General features: G+C 51.8%; 1 protein-coding gene across 1 annotated transcript in view; it reads left to right on the top strand.

Moving 5' to 3' along the window:
- Positions 1-290: 290 nt before the first annotated feature.
- Positions 291-19572, top strand: part of FOXN4 (forkhead box N4) — a 30565-nt gene continuing 11283 nt past the window's right edge. Inside the window, exons 1-2 of the mRNA XM_073021350.1 lie at positions 291-376; positions 18312-18457. Of these exons, the coding sequence (XP_072877451.1) occupies positions 291-376; positions 18312-18457 (232 nt within the window). The remainder of the gene's footprint in view (positions 377-18311; positions 18458-19572) is intronic.

Genomic DNA, 19572 nt, shown 5'->3' with positions numbered 1-19572 from the left:
TGGATTCTAGAGGCTTCCCCTGCTCTTCCCCCATTAATTCGAAAGAAGCGGGAATTTCACTTCATTCTCTTCATTTGCTTCTAAAACCCTGTAGAATTGCCCTGGGAAAGTGACCTGAGATGCCCAGGAATCCTCTAGAACTTTTTTCTTTAAAGAAAAAAAAAAAAAAAGAGTGTCCTGTGAGTTGATTGCACTCCATCTTTCTGAATTGCGGGAAAAGTGTGGGTTTCTGCCTTGTCCATATCGTCGCTGACGGGAGCTTTGTTTTCTGCTTGTCTTTTCCCAAGGAGATGATAGAAAGTGACATCTCATCCATAATGTCAGGAATTATTCGAAACTCAGGGCAAAATCACCACCCCTCTCCACAGGAATACAGGTGAGGGCTCCAACAATAACAAACTGTATATTTTTTAATTGCTCAAAGTGTTTATATGCTGTTTATGGTTTCTGAAACTGCCCAAGAACTATTGTTATGTCCAATTCTGTGATTTTTGCAGGAGAGCTGGAAGGTGTTGATTTCAATGTTGATCTTGCTAAGGGTGTCTGGGCCACAACCTGGCCCAGTGGGACCACAAAATGCCTTCTGTCTCCTGTCCCCTCCAAAAGAGGTCCCTTTCTGCATTTGATACTGTTTGGGCTTCCTGGTGAATGTTAAGATGACAATAGCAGCTACTGCTTCCCCTACAGTGGCCTTAATGGGCCCTGTGGGAAATGCTCCCCATCCCACCCCCCCCGGCCAAACAAAACAAAACAAAACAAAAAAACACCCTTCTGGGAGGAATTGGGTTCTATCCTCTCCATGGATGTTAAGAAAGTAGTCAGATCTGCTAGGTTCTCAGCCAGTCTGTGTGACATTCAGCAGGTTCTTTGCCCTGGGCCTCACTTCCTCGTCATTTAATTGATCTTGTTGAATTAGATGATCTTAAGGTCTCTTCTAGGCCTCATGTGTTTGAAGAGTAAATTAGATGGAAACTGAGGCCAAAGGAAGTTATTTCTTGAAACAGGGTGAAGCAAGGTACAAGTGAGAGGATGCATGGAAGCCTTCAGAGCCCTTCTCTTTCTTTTTGTCTTCAAACCTCATAGCCGAAAAGGCCTTTAGGGGGTCAACCAGTCTGTGCACCCCCTGTTTTTTACAGTTGGGGAAACTGAGGCCAAGAAAGGCGAAAGGGCTTGTCCAAGGTCTCCAGGAGGGAAAAGGAGGAAAAGGAAGGACCTGGAGTCCCCTCCTGGCCTTTCTTCCCTTGAGGCCAGGGAGCCCTGACCTGGTTTCCAGGGCCCCCCCGACAAAGCAAGCAACGTGTCTGTAGGCTGAGGGGGCACAGTCCAGATTACAGAATGGGGACAGGACCAGGGCTGGCCTGGGAAGAGCAGGCTGTCACCTCCTATCAGCCCTGTTTACCCAGGGGTTGTCTGGCCCCCCGGGGTCACTGCAACTCACCAGCAGTGCCTGCTGGGGCAGACCACAGTCCCCAATTAGAGGGAGGCTGCTTCCTGAGGGCTGTGGGCCTGGAGGCTGCCTTCTGAGATCCAAATGAGGACACAGATTCAAACAGCTATTTGCAGAGAGCCTGCTGTGTGCAGAGCTGGGGCCAGGTACGTGGCAGTTTGCAAGCACCTACTGTGTGCCATCCCCCATCACTCACCTCATCTCAGGAGGTTGCTCTGATGAGCTCTGTTGTATAGGTGAGGAAACTGAGGCTCAGAAAAATGAAATGGCTTCTCCCAAGATCACACAGCCAAGGGCCTCTAGGCTTCCTTCCAGCACTCACAGGGTTTAAATAATGCCAAGTGAGTTAGTGGCAGTGTAAAGGTTAGCAGCTTGGGCTTTCAAGTCCATTATAATCCCAACTTCTCTGGCTGTGTGGAGCTCTGAGCCTCAGCTTCTTCATCTGTAGAATGGAGATAGAAATAGTACCCACTGCATGGAGTTGTTATGACAATTTTTTAATCATTTTTCGCTCTGCCGTTCACCAATTATGAGCACATTCACCTGTGAACTTTCATAGTTTTGTGCAATGGGGATAATAAAGGCTAGCTCTGGAGGGTTAAGTGAGATATGTATCATATTATCTATGAAGGTACCTGACACCCAGCAGGCACAGAACGTATCCAGGGTGAATCTACCTCTGCCCTCCTAGCTGCAAGCCTGGGCGAGCTCATCCTTCCTCCAGGGTGGCTTTAACAGCTCAAAGACATTGAATCTTACTGTTACCTAAAAGCACCCCTTAAAAGCACTGGAGATAGGGGAGTCAGAGAGTGAGAACAATTGCTAGGATTCAGACACATGCAGGTTCAAAGGCCAGCTTTAGGCAGGGCCAGTGACTTGGTTTCGTTTCTCATCTTTAAAATGGGCATGATCATGGCTCTTCCCTCATGCAGTTGCTGGGAGGATTAAGTAAATAAAGCCTGTAGAGCAAGAAACACATAATCAGTAGTTGCTGTTGCTGTTACCACTTAGTTACATGAGAGAGTCTGGCTTCCTGCAAGAGACACATCTATGGAGGGCTTTCACGATGGGAAGTGAGGAGGAACTTGGAGGGAGGGAGAAACCCTGAATCCAGATGCCCAGGTGCTGCCCAGGAGGGGCTCCCACCGGACTCGCCCCAGAGTCTTGGCGCCATTCATCTGGGCCACCCAGCTGACAAACTGTCTGGGGCACTAAGCAGCTGGCCTTCTCCAAAAACAGGGCAGGGCAAGCAGAGAGCGTCTTGGGGGCCTGGCAATGCCTAGCCAGTCCACTGCCCAGCTAGCAGGGGTCAGGGGTAGGGGAGTGGGGAGGAGAAGTAGGCCTGTTCCCATCAGCACTGGATCCAGAGGTGCCCAGGCTCCTGGTCTGGTGCAAGCCTTTCCTATTCACGTGGATTCAGGGCTTTTTTGTTCATTTGTTTTGTTTTTGTGTGTGTGTGTGTGTGTGTGTGTGTGTCACTCTGTCATCCAGGATGGAGTGCAGTGATGTGAACTCAGTTCACTGCAACCTCCACCTCCCAGCCTCAAGCAATTCTGCCTCAGCCTCTCTAGTAGCTGGAATTACAGGCGAGAGCAACTGTACCTGGCTAATTTTTGTATTTTTAGTAGAGACAGGGTTTTGCCATGTTGGTCAGGCTGGTCTCAAACTCCTGACCTCAAGTGATCCACCTGCCTCGACCTCCTCCCAAAGTGCTGGGATTATAGGCGTGAGCCACCATGCCCATCTGTGTTTTCTTATATCTAACGACCAGAGTATCCAGAAGGCAAAATAACATAATAATAATAACAATAATAATAGCAGCTGGTGGTTTCTTAACCTTTTACTGCCTGCCTTGCCTATGCCAGGCTCTTGGCATAAATCCCCATCAAATCCCATCAAATTCCCAAAACCACCCTGTGAGGGTACCACTCTTGGGCCCATTTGGTGAATGAGGAAACCAAGGCTGAGCCTATTTATATGGCTTAACAAGTTGGCACAGCTCATCATGGATACAGTGGAGACTTGGCCCCAAAGCAGTTGCACCCTGAGAGTATTTGTAACCACCATCTGTGACCACCGGCCCCAAGTCCCACTGGCCATGAGCATGGGTGCTGGAACAGAATAAGCTGCTCCATCACCTCACCGCTGTGTGACCCTGGACGAGTCACTGCCTCTCTCTGAGCCTCAGGTTCTTCATCAGTGAAATGGAGCCACCCAATTTGCAGGTTTGCTGGAAGGATTCTGTATCTCAAGTGGGTCAGGCACTCGGAGGGGCCTGGGAGAGAGTGCTTTCTTGCGGAGGGGGTTTTATCATTACACAGTAACTTCCCGCTTCCAACCACGCCCATTTTTCTCCCCAAATAATAGCCCAGGAGAAGTGTATGGGCTTCTCATTCACCCTCCCACATCTCCAGAGAAGGGCTCCAAGGACCACGCAGGCTGTGGGTCCAGCCTCTTGTGCAGCCGCCTGGCTCTCCATCCCCCTGGGGCCGAGTTTGGCCGTTAATTTTCAATGGCTGTGTGCAGGAGGGCGGGGACAGCAGCTAGAGGCGGCTGCCCTGTCCCTGGGGAGCTGTCAGGAGTCAGTGGCGGAGCCTAGACAGCAAATTGGCAGCAGCCTCTCAGCCCCGCTGCTGACGAAGGGGCAGGGGACCGGGGGTGGTCCTGACCTCTTGGGCAACGGTAAACAGGGCTCATGCTGAACCTGGGTTAGCTGGATTTCTCTCTAGCTCGGGGGGTGGGAGGAAAGTCCACCCTTAGAGGTGCTAAAACAGAGTTATTAAGTACGTACTGTGTGCCAGGCACCTGCAAAACATCTTAGCAAGGGTGGCGTCCCATTTCTTCTTTTCCTTCCCTTTCCCCTTCCTCCCTTCCTCCCGTCCTCCCTTCCTTCCTTCCTTTCTTTCTTCTTTCTTTCCTTTTTTTTTTTTTGATGGAGTCTGGCTCTACTGTCCAGGCTGGAGTGCAGTGGCACGATCTCGGCTCACTACAACTTCCACCTCCTGGGTTCCAGCAATTCTAATTCCTCAGCCTCCCGAGTAGCTGGGATTACAGATGCCCACCATCACGCCCAGCTGATTTTTGTATTTTTAGTAGAGATGGGGTTTCACCATGTTGTCCAGGCTGGTCTTGAACTTCTGACATTAAGTGATCCACCTGTCTCAGCCTCCCAAAGTGCTGGGATTACAGGCGTGCCATTTCTTTATAGTAACAACCATGAGACAGGTACTGACATTATCCCAATCTACACATAAGGATACTGAAGTCAAAAGACATGACTTGCTCAAAGGCACACATTTATGAAGGGGCAGAACTTAAATTATTAATCACCTGCCCCCACCTTTTAGAATTTATTCTGGAGGTCAGGTCCAACAAGCTCCTTTTACAGACTGGGAAACTGAGGCCCAGTGAGATGATGGAAGGCAGGCTTCTGACTTCTTGGACCCTCACCTTCTCCCAGGGCCATGAGGCTCAGTGGTCCTCCTTTCGGATCCTCGTCCTGGATGTTCACTTCCCAAAATCTCAGTCCCTGCTCTCAAAAATGAGGTGACCTTGGGGAAAAGCCCTTCCTCTCTGGGTGGTGGTTCTCTTATCTGTGGACTGCAATGCTGGGCACATGGTAGATAAAAGTTAACACATATGTACTGGATAGATGGATGAATAGACAAATATCACATGAAAATAACACATCCATGGAAACACAGGGAGGCTTCATGCTCAAGGGATAATACATTTCTCTTGAACTCACACTACGTGTGGGGATAGTTTAACCCATATCAGGTGACTTCACCCGTCAGTTGTGATCTCCTTGGAAGGGACTCTGTTTCTGAGGGGCAGTAACCATCCCGATGTTTTCTCATCCCTTCACCCTCAGGGTGGAGAGAACAGCTCCTCAGGTGACCTTATGGGTAAGGAAGAGAGGTAGCCTCTCTGCGGTCCGACTCTTTCCAGATCTTGCAGTTTCATCCCTAAAAAACACATGTGTGCATGCACTCTCACACACATGCACATTCTAAGTCCCAAGTCAACCCTTGTTCTAGAAAGGAAAGATTCTTTTATCCAAATTCCTAATCAAATCATTTCACACTACACTGACCCTTGGCCAATTGCGAATTTCTGAGCTTGCTAAATTGTATTTGATTTTCTTTTTCCTGTACATGGTTACAAAAGATGTGTTAGCTAAATAAACACCTCCATGAAATGCTTAATCCCTTTTTGTATAATGGTTGGATTGGGAACAAGAGCAGCTTTCAGTGATGTAACAGTTTCTTACCAACCACGTCTCAAGAAGGCAGGCAAAACCTTGTAATCAGGGTAGAGTTGCCGCCCAGGTAGGGCAGGGCATGTCTCTGAGTCCCTGGAATAGTGATCTGACCCCCACTCTGAGGCAATATTTGTCAGGCACACCCCTCCTAAATGACAACGCAGAGGAGCGAATGAAGTGGGAAGAGAAAAATGTGGTCTGAGTACCTACCATGTGTCTGGCTTTGTCTTAGAGGTTACCTGATCTTATCCTCACATCTGCCCCGTGTGGTGAGAATTCTTATTCCATTTTACTTGTGAGGAAACTGAGGCACAGAGAGGTGAAGTGACTTGCCCTAAATCACACAGCTACAAAGGGGTTGAGATGGGATTTGAACTAAACTCAAGATGGATATTCTTTCCTCTATACAATTGCTGTATCAACCTAAGGAATCCCAAGGTAGGAAATAAAGAGTTAATTGTGGTCTGTGGACTTTAGCTATGTAGGCAAGGATTCCCCAGAAACTATAATCCATCCATAAATATGTGTGACCCTGTGTGGGCACCTGCCAGGCTCTTTGGCGAGTTCATTGCATTTCACCTCTATGGCAACAATCACGGGACAGTGGCCATGGGGGTCCAGTTCACATTAGGGGGACAAATATTTGTCAAATGAAAGGCTCAGAGCTGGCTGCTATGGGTCTTGTAATGAGGTGTAAGACACATCCATCTCTGTCCTCCTGCCATTTAGTATCTAGAAGGGTGGAGTGGGTAAGAACAGATGCCTGGGTTATATTAGTGGGTGACCATGAGTGGTCTGTGCTATGTGTAGATACTGACAGCGCTAACCATTTCAGGACAAGGGAAGACTGGGAGATGCTGGACTGGTCTGGGAGGGCTTCCTGGAGGAAGTGGTATTTAAGCTGGGCAGAAAATGGATGGAGATTGAAGAATGCAAGATATGTTGGGGCTGGGCTGAGGACTCTTCCTCCCTTTCTGACTCTAGCTTTCATACTTGAGAGTATGTTATAGATGCCCACAGGGTGTTGGGTCCTATGCCAGGTGCTAAACAAAATAGAGGGCCTCCTGGTCCTTGCCATCCTATGGCAGAAAGACTGGAAACGTGTACGTAAATATCTCATTGCAAAGTAACTATTCGGTGGACACACACAGGAAGAGATAAGGAGGGTCTGGGCCTCTTGCAGGAGAGATCATTTAGGCTGAGAAAAACCAGCTATAAATGAGTGCATGGAACAGCATTCCAGGCAGAGGGAACAGTGTGTGCAGGGATCTTAAGATGAGTGAGAATTAGAATGTTTGAAGAGCTGAGAGATGGACAGGTTGCTAGAGCAGAAAGAATGGAATGAGAGAGGTGGGGAAGGAGATGGCCAAGTGTCAGGTCAAGGTGAGGAGCTTGACTCTCACTCCCTTGGTGGGTTTTAAGGACAATGACAGGTTCCGATGTCCCTTGTAAAAGGTCACTTTGGCTGCTGGGTGTTAAATCCATTCCAGAAACAGTTCTCCAGTGCCTACCTGGAGCCAAACGCAGCACCTGTGGTTTGCCTACCCCAAACTAAGAGGCAGGGTCTGTTCTCACCTCTGTTCGGTACGTGAGGATGCTGGGGTTCAAAGGGCATTGAGTTATCTGCCAAAGATTTCCCCATTAAGAGTGGAGCTGGACTGGAATGCAGGTCCCCCTGGTCCCTGTCCTCCTGTTCCCTGCCAGTTTCTTTCCTCCCTCCAGCAACACGACTGATTAATTAAGGACATTGTCCATTAAAGTGGGTTGGGTTGGTCTCCCTGTCAGCATAGGATGGAAGCCATGGACTCCAGTGGCATTTTGCCTTGCCCAGAGCCACCACAGGGTCCCCTGACAAGTGGCTGTGACACCATGGGGATACCTGGCGCTGGATTTTTTTATTTTCTATTTTTCATTTTTATTTTTTTAGAGACAGGGTCTTTCTCTGTCACCCAGGCTGGAGTGCAGCAGTGCAATCATAACTCACTGTAGCCTCAAACTTGTGGCTCAAACAGTCCTCCCACATCAGCCTCCTAAGTAGCTGGGACTACAGGCATGCGTCACCATGCCTGGCTAATTTTAAAACATTTTTGTAGAGGCAAGGTCTCAGTATGTTGTCCAGGCTGGTCATGAACTCCTAGCCTCAAGTGATCCTCCTGCGTCAGCCTCCCGAAGTGCTGGGATTACAAGCATGAGCCATCACACCTGGGCACACTCTGAGTTTTTAAATAAATGATATGATGAGGGCTTGCCCTTCCTGCATGTCAACCAAACCGGTAGAGCAGCTGCGTGAAGAGGCTCCAGGCTCTCAGTGCATCCCTGGTTCAAATCCCAGCTCCTTTGCTGATATGCTATGTGGCTGAGATGTGTCACTCATCTCTCTGGGCCTCAGCCATCCCATCTGTGAAATGAGGATGACAGGTAGCTGCCCCCACAGGCTGTCAGGAGACTGGGGAGTTTTGGACCTAGGGGGTTGGCAGAAGGTGGCATCCCATGCAGGGGTCTCTCCTGTGCATTCTGGAGTCAATCAGAAAGTTATCTCCTCAGATGCAGAGTTGCTTCTGCTTGCCAGAACAGTGCCTGGCAAGTAAGAGTTCAAGAAATGCTGTGGAATAAAGCAGACACTTCCGAGTGCCGGACACCTTGCTGTTGGCTGTCTTCACGGGGCTCACTCTTCCATACTCTCAGGAGGTGTTTACTAGAAGGGGACCACCACCACTGGGGTGAGCGGCCCACCTGTGTGCCTTCGTCCAATCCTCACCATACCTCGTGAGATGGATGAGCATTAGCCCTCCCATTTTACAGATGTGCAAACTGAGGCTCAGAGAGGCACACAGCTGCAGACAATCCTCACAGCTGCTAAGTGACCAGACCTAGGCCTGACTGACCCCCAAAGCCTACCTGGGTAGCACTCCACTGCAGTGCCACAGAGAGAGCAATGGGGGACCCGGGGCTGGGCTGCCCAGCTGGGATGGGCTTAGGATGTGGCATTGCAGAACTCAGAGCCTCCTGAGCAAAACTCAGAAGGGCACACAGGTAACACCCAGGAAGTCATAAGCACATAGGAGGTACTTGGGAAATGGATTACACCAATGATAGAGTGTTATTCTGACATTGATGTTCCCAGGGTGCCACCCTCAATCCTAGCCCGGATCTGTCTCAGACCTTGAATGCTCCATGCTCCGTTCTTTCAAAAGGGATCCAACCCTTCAGCATCCCCCTACTTCCTGGCAAAGGGGGGGCTGCCTAAAGGGGCCCCGGTGGCATCCCAGATGGGGAAATTGAGGCCCAAGGAGGGAGGAGCTGAAGCAGCTACCTGGGGCTGCTGAAGCTTGGGGATTTGGCGAGGTCACCTGGCTCGACCTCACCTTTCCTCTCTGTTAAAGGGAGTAATGAAGTCTCTAGGGTCTGTGGGCGTGTGCATGTGTGTGTTTACATACACATGTGTGTTGTGTGTGCATGTGTATGTGTGCACGTGTGGTGTGTCCACATGTATGTGTGCGTCACGTGTGTAGTGTGCACATATGTGCATACGTGTGTGTGTGCATATGTGTTTTGATAAGGAAAAATATGCACCTGCAATATTTTTAAGGCAATGTAAGAGGCCTTAATATTTTAAGGCAATGTAATAGGCCTTAATATTTTAAGGCAATGTAAGAGGTTGAGCTTTGAAAAGCAAGAAGTGTCTTTAGGGGCGGGGGAAGTTGCTGGTGAACTACTGAATTCAAGGAGACTCTGGAGCACCAGATAGGTCTTTTATGTTCTTTTTGCCCAAAAAGCTCTCTGCTCACTAATGAGGACTCCCTGTGGGTGACAGATCACCCATGTAGTCTGAGAAAGACACATTGTCAGGAGTCACCCTGGGGACCCCTGAACTAATAGATCTGCCTGCCTTTTCAGCAGAACAGATGCCTCATCTGATCTGATGCTTAAATAAATTATTGCTGAACTGTTGTCATTTTCTCTTAGGCAGCTCCCTTAGGGTAGCTGCTATTATTATTCCCACTGTCTGCACAGTGAAACTGAGGCCCAGGACAGATAAGTCACCAGCCCCAGGTCACACAGCCAGGAGGAGCTCACACCTGTGGCCCTGAGGGAACCCTCTACTCTGTTGCTGCTGCTTTATAGGTGGGGATATTGAGGTCTGGAGAGGGAAAGGTGCTTGCCCAAGATGATGGAACTTTGGAAATGCACCCAGGGGGTTGACCTGCAGGTTTCTCCCACAAATGTCGGGGGTCTTTGCATCAAAACGAACCTTAGAAGGGCCAGGCACGGTGGCTTACGCCTGTAATCCCAGCACTTTGGGAGGCCGAGGTGGATGGATTACCCAAGGTCAGGAGTTCAAGACCAGCCTGGCCAACATGGTGAAACCCCCGTCTCTACAAAAAATACCAAAAATTAGCCGGGCATAGTGGTAGGTGCCTGTAATCCCAGCTATTCAGAAGGCTGAGACAGGAGAATTGCTTGAACCCAGGAGGCAGAGGTTGCAGGGAGGTGGAGGTTGCTGTGAGCTAAGATTGTGCCACTGCACTCCAGCCTGGGCAAGAAGAGCGAAACTCTTGTCTGTTGTCTGAAAAAAAAAAAAAAGGAACCTTAGAGGTTGCTTGGGCTCACCTTTCATCCAACAGGGGCCTGGCAGTTCATCCCCTCGGCTACTGCTTGGATAGGTCTGGGACGGGGGGCTCACAATTTTGTGAGTTGCCCTAATACACAGCTCCTGTTTTTACAGAGCTCTTCCCTGCAGCCTCCTTGCTGGTGGTGGGGATGGCGGATGGGGTACTCGTTTTATAATGAAACATACTAAAACTCAAAATTCCATGAAATCATCTCCTTAAATTTCCAGATCTAAATCAAATTTCTAGTTGTTTTAAAGCAATGTAAGAACACCGCACCACAGATTTTTTTTCCATCAAGATAGAAAGGATTGTTTCAGATCACAGATCACTGCCACCTAGAACTTTCTCCACTGATGGAAACATTTCATATCTGCACTGGCCACGTGTGGCCATTCAGCACTTCAAATGTGGCTGGTGGGCCAAGGAACTCTGTACATTGATTTGATTTTAATGAACTTAAATGTAAAAGCTGCTCGTGGCTGTCTATTGGGGAGACACTGGGAGGATTTTCTAGATATCACAGAGCAGCAGTCCCAGCCTTTTTGGCACCAGGGATTGGTTTTGTGAAAGAGAATTTTTCCATGGACTGGGTGAAGGAAGGGGGATGGTTTCGGGATGAAACTGTTTTACCTTATATCATCAGGCATTAGATTCTCCTAAGGAGGCCGGGCGCCGTGGCTCACGCTTGTAATCCCAGCACTTTGGGAGGCCAAGGCGGGTGAATCACTTGAGGTCAGGAGTTTGAGGCCAGCGAGGCCAACATAGTGAAACCCCATCTCTACTAAAAATACAAAAACTGAGCTGGGCATGGTGGCGCCTGTAATCCCAGTTACTTGGGAGTCTGAGACAGGAGAATCGCCTGAACCCAGGAAGCGGAGGTTGCAGTGAGCTAAGATCGTGCCACTGCACTCCAGCCTGGGTGACAAGAGCAAGGCTCTGTCTCAAAAATACAAAACAAAACAAAACAAAACAAAACAAAAGATTCTCATAAGGAGTGGGCAACCTAAATCTCTTGCACGCACAGTTCACAATAGGGTTTACGCTCCTATGAGAATCTAATGCCGCTGCTGATCTGACAGGAGGTGGAGCTCAGGCACCTGCTACTCACCTCCTTCTGTGCAGCCCGGTTCCTAACAGGCCACGGACCAGTACTAGTCCTCAGCCTGGAGGTTGTTGACCTCTGTAACAGCACACTTCTTCAGCCAGGGAGAAAAGGATACGGTTGCTGTGGCCAACCCAGTCTCTGGAGGTGGATGTCCTGGTTCCACCACTCTGTGGCTGGGTGACCCTAGACAGGCCCATTCCTCTCTGGCCTCAGTGTTCTCATCTGGCAAATGGGAAGGTGGTGATGATAACAATCCCTGCCTGATCAGGCTCTTGCAAGGATGATGTGAGATCCAATGTGAAAGTGGCTTTAGCTCAGGGCTGGGTGCACACGAGGGGCTTGTCCACCCCATGCCACATCCATGGGGAGACAGCTGACCCCAGGGGAGTGTGGGTGGAGCAACCAGAATGCTGGGTCTGTTTGCACATCTGTGTTCATCTGTGGGTACTTGTGGAGCAGCCTTCGTGTACCTGGCCCTGTGCTGGGCACTGGGAGTTTGGCTCCTCCTGTGGGGGCATGAGGGTCCTTGCTTCAGCACCAGGGTGTCTGGGGGCTGCCCGCACCCAGTAGGGGATTCAACCCCTGTCCTGTCCTGGTCTCCTCCCTGCCAGACCCTTAGGGACCCTCAAGACCTGAAGGTGTAGCCCCTGCCCTCCCTGGGCCACCAGTTGGGCTCAGAAGAAAGTTGTGGTCAACTAGAGTGCTCCCTGGGGCTCAGAGAAATGGGGAATCCAATGGGGAGACACTGAAATGTGCACAGAGGGAGAAGGAAAGGCGTCCTTTGTGAGGGAACAGAAGATGCGTAGACCCAGAGGAAGGCACACGGAGAAGTGGAGAAGAACATTTGGCCCCAACTGGGACCGTTAGTGCAACGGAGGCTTGTCACACACCACACCTGAGTGAGGGCAGGGGCCACCTCAACAGGAGGAGGGCGGGATGGGCCACAGCTCCCCAGCACTGGGTGTGCAGGAACCACCTGAGGCTGGGGGATGCATTAAATGCAGGCACCCAGCCTCTTCCCCAGAAAGCCTGCCTCAGTGGCTCTGGGCGACCCAGCAGCAGGGCTGGTACCATGCAGGGGACTGTGGGTGAGTGGGGTGGAGACAGGTCCATAGGAGATCGGGGACCCTGGACGCCATGTCAGAGGAGGGGAAAGAGGAGAGGATGGGTGCTTAGCACAGCTCTTGTGGGTGCTCTGCCTCCATTGTTGTTGCCCCCATTCTACAGATGGGGAAACTGAGGCTCAGGAAGGTTAGGAAGCACACCAAACGCTACTAGGGTCCCTCAGTTACAGTGACAGACACAGAAGAAAGAAGGGGAGTCAGAGATGGAGGGAGAGTGGAGGAAGCGGGTGGAAGGAGTTGGGTCTTTTTTTTCTTTTTGAGATAGTCTTGCTCTGTCACCCAGGCTGGAGTGCAGTGGCGAGATCTTGGCTCACTGCAACCTCCGTGTCCCGGGTTCAAGTAATTCTCCTGCCTCAACCTCCCGAGTAGCTGGGATTACAGGCGCATGCTGCCATGCCCAGCTACTTTTTGTATTTTTAGTAGAGACAGGGTTTTGCCATGTTGGCCAGGCTGGTCTCAAACTCCTGACCTCAGGTGATCCGCCTGCCTTGGCGTCCCAAAGTGCCGGAATTACAGGCATGAGCCACCATGCCCAGCCAGAGTTGGGTCTTTTGAAGTTGATTCTTCTCAAAGTCTCCTTTGGAGGTGACCCTAGGCAGAGAGGCATCAGTGACATGGATGACTCAGGGTTAGCAGGGCTGAATTTTCCTCTCACCCAGGAACTGAAGTGACACTCCCAGAGCGGGAGCAGAACAGGCCTTGGGAGGAGAGCCCAGGGCAGTGGGGCTGGAAGGTGCCTTTCTCTTTGAAATTAAAATGTCCTGTTATTTTCCAGTAGACGGGAAACTTAGGAGGTTGATGCAGGGTCTCTGTGTGTGGCTGTCTCTGTCACACACACACCAGGGAATATTCCAAGCCCTCTAAGATGGCAGGGTGGATCACAAAGCCACTCTGCCTCCACACCACTGTGCCAGCCTGGGGGTAGGAGGCATTGCGGCTATGACTGTTATCACTCACGCCCATTTTACAGGTGGGAACCTGAGGCTGGTGATAAAGTGCCCTCCCCAGGGCCTGTGGCTGAGAGGCCAGAATGGGTGGTTTCAGAACCAAGGAGTCTTTCCTGAGTTACAGCTGCTGTGGGCCCTGTAGTTTACACCGTCTCAAATGAGGCACCGGGAGAGAGCGAGGCGAGGGCACATGGGGACGCCTTTAATGAGGGAACTTCAGGCACCGATGAGGGAGAGGTGTGGAGGGGGCTTCGCATGCCACTGTGGAGAGGGGGGCGTGCTGACCTTTCTGCAGGGGACAGAGGTCAGAGTGGTCAGGTGATTGGGGGATGGGACATTCTCAGGTAGGCCCTGGTGCGTCAGCCCCTGGCCCTTGCCATGCACGCAGAAGACATGCCTGAATGCCAGACAGACTCTAAGAAACAGTGGGAAGCTAGCCAGGCTGCGGAGCCAGGGACTGCCACCACAGTGCTCCTGGTGCCCACAGCCACTGCAGGTGTCCAGGGTGCTGGCTGGGGCCACCTGTCAGGTGTACTGAGGCGGACATTCCGGCATGGGCAGTGGGCACAAGAGAGGACCAGACCACCTTTGGGATGCCTGGGGCAGTGGGGAAGCAGGGGCCTGGCCATCAACCCCAAGCATGTACAGCAAACCCCTGAGAAGGGAGATGGGGACTGCACCTGTGCCAAAAGTCAATCACACAGCGGCTCATCTGATCCTATGACAGCCAGGGAGCGGAGCCCCGGGGACCTGCAGTGACTTATCCAAGGTCATGCAGCTCAGGGGTCACAAGGACTTGAACCCAGGTCTGTCCAGTCAAGGCCTGAGCTTTGGCCATGCCCCCTGTGGGCTGTCCTTCCCCCAGAGCATAGCTGGAAGTCCCAAGGGTGGGGCTTCAGGGTCTGAGCTGGGTCCCCAACTCTGCATTTTAACTGGCTCTCTGGGAGATGCCGGTTTGCACAGCCCCAAGTGAGAGCCTGGGACCCAGGGTGGGGCATCTCCCCCAGAAGATGTCTGATCTCCACCTGTAGCGCCACAGGAACAATCTGAGGCATGCAGACAGACCCGGGTTCGAGTTCTGACTGCCTCGCTTATTAACAAAGGGATTTTTCTTTTACTGGGCTGGCTTCAGCTTCCCCATCTGTGAAGTGGGGCTGCCTACTCTCTGTCCCTGTCCTGGGGCTGTGACAAGGACCTGAGGAGGCAGAAGACAACTCTGTCAGTTCAAAAGGGCTGGATGTGACCGTCACTGTCACACAAACTCTCAGCGCTGGTGGCCTGCGGTCAGTCTTTTTTCAACCAGCCAAGCAGGCATTTAAAGGGCACCCACTTTGGGAGGCCAAGGGAGGCAGATCACGAGGTCAGGAGTTCAACACCAGCCTGACCAACATGGTGAAACCCAATCTCTACTAAAAATACAAAAAATTGCCCGGCATGGTGGCACGCACCTGTAATCCCAGCTAGTCAAGAGGCTGAGGCAGGAGAATCGCTTAAACCCAGGAGGCGGAGGTTGCGGTGAGCCAAGATTGTGCCACTGCACTCCAGCCTGGGTGACAGAGCAAGACTCCATCTCAAAAAAAAAAAAAAAAAAAAAGGCACCCACTGTGTGCAAGGACATGGGGCAATATGGGGCTTGGGGCCAACACTCAGTGAGCCAGAAGGCGGGGTATGGGGCAGAGACCCAGACAGTGCAGGACTCGCTGGTCCTGGTGAAGCGTAGAGAGCAGTCAGGGTGCAGAGTGGGTCCTGTGCTTGGGGTCTGGGTGGCAAAGGCTTCCCAGCGGAGGTGCTGCTCTCGGGGTAGCAGGAGCCTGCATGGGGAGTCAGGACCCCAGCCCTGGTCCTTTTCCATACTGTGACATTGGGAGCAAACCAATCTCTGCTTCCCAGAGGTAAAATAAGAGGTGGGGTCCAGTGATGTCTGTGGGATGTCTGGGGTGAAGAGGCCAGAAGTCAGACTTTGCAGTGAGCCTCCAGGGGTGGGCATGGGTGCCGGGGAGGAGGCGGAAAGGGCATCATTCCTGCAAGAGCAACGGCAAACGCAGAGGCGCGAGCCCTGCCTGGGTCTGCTGGGGGCTGCAGGAGGAGTGGGGACTGCAGGAGGAGTGGGGGCTGCAGGAGGAGTGGGGGCTGCAGGAAGGGGGAGCCAGAGGGGCTCACAAGTAGCAGGAAAGAGAAGCATCAGGATAGCGCCATTGACTCAGCCCAACTAGATGCTCAGCCGTGTGCTACGCCCTTTATACCTGACTTCGTGTAATCCTCACTCTGTGGGGAGACAGGCTGACAGCACTGAAGTGACCACTCAGTCCTGTGTTTCTTCATCTGTACAATGGGGCCAGTGTAAAACCAGGGCCTGGCACACAGGCAGTGCTCCTTACAGGGAAGTGTTTAGTGGTAGCTGTGGCCAGGGCATGTCGATGTGACCCCCAGATCCCAAAGCTTCAATGTACTTCTAGCCCCCTGGCGACCTGGTGAATATTAATATGAACATTAATGTTGGTGTTAATATTAATAGCAGCTAAATATTCTTATTACATTTGCTATGAGCCACTCTTCCAAGTGCTTTACATACAATTACATATTTCTTATGACACCCTATGAGAAAAGAGCTATTGTTATCCCCGTTATACAGATAAGAAACTGAGGCTCAGAGAGGTTAAGCCAGTGGCCCAAGGGCACACAGGCAAGTGGAAACCAGGATTAGAATCCAGAGCCCAAGCATTTAACCACCACGGGTACTGCTGTTAGGTTTACCTGCTGCCAGAGATTCTGCCCCACAGTGGCACCTAGGAACCTAGTTTATTTACAGCCCCTCACTCAGGGAGCTTTGGAGGGCAGCCACCTTGCTAAACCTGCCAGCAGGGGCCCATCTCCACTTCTCCTTGTTACTGCAGTGCCAAGCAGAGCGGCCAGGGCAGTGGGGAGTCACAGCAGGTTACTGAACAGGAGCATGGCTTGTACCACCAGGTGCCAGGAGGTTGGCTGGCCAGTGGGTGAGGAAGGGAGGGTGGGGACTAGCCAGCACCCCCAACAGCAGGTGGCACACCAGGCCCTGCCCCTGCACTTTACCCCATGGTCTCCCAGGGCTTGAGGGGACAGATGGTATCACCCAGGCCCAGGCCGTGGCTGTCACTTAGCCAGATGAGTTACGAGCAGGCTGGAGGGGTGGCAGCCGGGGGGCCGCAGGAACAATTGCACTGAGACCCTGGGACAATGGGGGCCACGTGCCACAGGGGCAACAGTCGTTTGTCACACAATGGGATGCCGGGGGACAGCAGCCGGGCCAACTGCTGCCACTGACACGGCAGGCCGCGTTTTCAAATCGTTTCCAGGCCCTGTTTCCCTATGAGGCAGCCAATCGCGGGGGCAGCCAGGCAGTCACCTGATGCCAGCTTCGTGGGCCCAGGGCCCGGGCCCTGTGACAACTGAGCAGTGTGGCCATGGCAACGCTAATTGTGGCCCTAAAACACAAGAGGGGAGAGATGGGGAGGAGCAGAGAGAGAGAGACAGAGAGGGAGGAGGAGGGAGAGGGAGAATGTGAGGCTGAGCTGGCCAAGCAGATGGAGGGAGGGAAGGGGCCGGGCCTCGCTGGAGCCTCTGAGAGGCGCAGAAAACCAGGGCAGGATGGGTCGGTGTCCCGCCTCTCTCTACTCAATCTATGAGGCTATTTTTGAAACATGGAGCTTAGAATTTAGACTGTGGGCCTCTTGGTGGTGACACAGAAAGCTCCTGGCCGCAGGGGTGGCAGATGTGGGGTCTGGCGTGTGCTCCTGGGCTGGTCTCTGCACTGTCACGACAGGGCCCAGATGGTGGTGTAAGACCCGGTGCTCTTGGAGTCGCATGGCAAGTGTGACTTCAGGGCACTGGGGAATGACATGGCTATCCCAGATCACCAACCTGTCTGGCACCTCCGTGGGCAGCTATCCTACATCCACAACAAGCGATGTTTTGCCCATGAATCTGTTGCGGCTGGTGGGCGTGGGTCCCAACTGGAACGTCCCGGGGCCACCAGGGGTCGACGTGAAGGGCTCAGGCTTCAGGAGGCACTGACTGGGTCTCAGCCCCACCACCTCCTGTTCTGTGTCGTCTTGGGTGGTGACTCAGTGCTTCGAGCCTCAGTTTTCTCATCTGTACATTGGGAGTATGGGCCCACCCTACATCTCACAGCAGCAGCTGTGGGAATTGTGCAGGATAGTGCTTGTCGAATGCTGAGTCCAGGGCCCGGCAGGTAGCGGGCACTCAGCTGCCGCAGCACATGGCAGGATCATCCACGCAGACTGTTCCCAAGTTCCATGTTCCTCACAGCTACTGCACAGCAGGCAATTGCCCTGGACATGGAGTCGGGAGCCTGATCCTGTCCTGGCAGGTGGGACCCTGGCCACAGGCCCTGACTGCTCTGTGCTGTAGTGTCCCATAGTAGGTAAGCTCCAACTGTGCCTCAGTTTCCCCATCTGCAAAATAGGAATAATAATACCTGCCTCACAGGGTGACTGGGAGTGTAAAAAGTCTTGACCGCTGCCTGGCACATAGTAAGTCCTCAACAAACATTTGCGTGTATTGTTTTTGTGGTAGGTGCTAAGTAGGATGTGTTAAGTGGGCGAAGAAAGGAAGGATGAGGATGAAAGATCTGGCCACCAAAAGGGATCTGGGACCAGGTTCCCGTGCCCAGTCCTGGGGATGGGCAGGTTGGAGGGCTGGCGTGGGTTGGGGAGATGAGGCACATTAAGCGGATGCTTCCAGAGGTCAGGACGCACCCCCAGGAGCTGGCCTAAGCTCGCCCTCCCGCCAGAGCTCTCTGCTCCTCTCTTCAGGCTTCTAGCCACCACCAGCGATGACGACCTCCCCGGGGACCTGCAGTCGCTGTCGTGGCTCACGGCGGTAGATGTGCCTCGGCTGCAGCAGATGGCAAGTGGCCGCGTGGACCTGGGTGGCCCCTGCGTGCCACATCCACACCCAGGTAGGCTCAGGGACAGGGTGGGCAGGGAGGAGTGTGATATAGGAAAGGGGGTGATTCCCAGCCCTGCCACCCACCCACTGTGTGGCCATGACCCCGTCTCCCAGTCTCTCTGGGCCTCTCTTTCTGCATCTGTAAAATGGGACAAATGCTCCTTCCTTGGAGGGATGTGGTTCATCATTTGCTTAACCGTGTGCCAGGCCCTGAGTGAGGTAAGCTTTCTGTGAATACAGTCCTGCTGCCACAATGGTGCACGCTGAACCTCTAGGGCAGTTGGCAAACTACAGCCCGTGGGCCAAATGCAGCCTACGGCCTGTTTCTGTACAGCCTTTGTGTTAGGAATGGATTTTACATTTTCCAAGGGTTGTAAAAACACAGAGACCATCTGGCTGGCAAAGCCTAAAATATTTGCCATCTGGCCCTTCACAAAAGAAGTTTGCTTCCCCCTGATCAAGAGGATTCCAAGAGATAATATGTGGAAGTACTGAGTGTAGGGTCTGGCACACAGTAGATACTCAATAAATGGCAGCTAGTTGCAGCTAATGGCAGTTAGCTGCAATCACAGGCAATGGATAAAATGCTTAGAGACACAGAAAGTATTGAAGAAAAGCAAAACAGTGACAAAACAATAAACAACAGTATATTAAAAGTACCAGTGGTTGAAAAATACTTGTCTGGGATTATTTGTTTCATTGAGCAAATTGTTCTTGGGCAAAGCATGTATAGCAGGGGTCAGCAAACTTTCTGTCAAGGGCCAGGTAGTCAATATTTTAGATTTTGTAGGTCATCTGATCTGTCAAAACGATTCAACTGTGCCATTATAACACAAAACCAGCCGCAGACAATATGTAAATGAATCAGTGCAACTCTGTGCCAGTAAAACTTTATTTACAAAAACAGGCTCTGGGCCAGAGTTTGGCTGCCAGTTTGCCAATCCCTGATCTAGAACCCCCAGGGGACAGCTGTGTGATCTCAGCCAAGTGCTTTCTGCCCTGACCAGTTTCCACATCTGCAGCAAAAGTGTAACAGAACTGCCTGCATGGGACATTGTGAGGATTCGATGCAGAGTGCCTTGAACGCAGGAGGTGTTTAATAAATGGTGAAATAAGGATGCCTCT

This window comes from Chlorocebus sabaeus, chromosome 11 (assembly GCF_047675955.1).
Source record: "Chlorocebus sabaeus isolate Y175 chromosome 11, mChlSab1.0.hap1, whole genome shotgun sequence".
Taxonomy (NCBI): domain Eukaryota; kingdom Metazoa; phylum Chordata; class Mammalia; order Primates; family Cercopithecidae; genus Chlorocebus; species Chlorocebus sabaeus.
The sequence above is the reverse complement of the archived record's forward strand: the minus strand, read 5'-3'. Positions and strand labels throughout refer to the sequence as shown.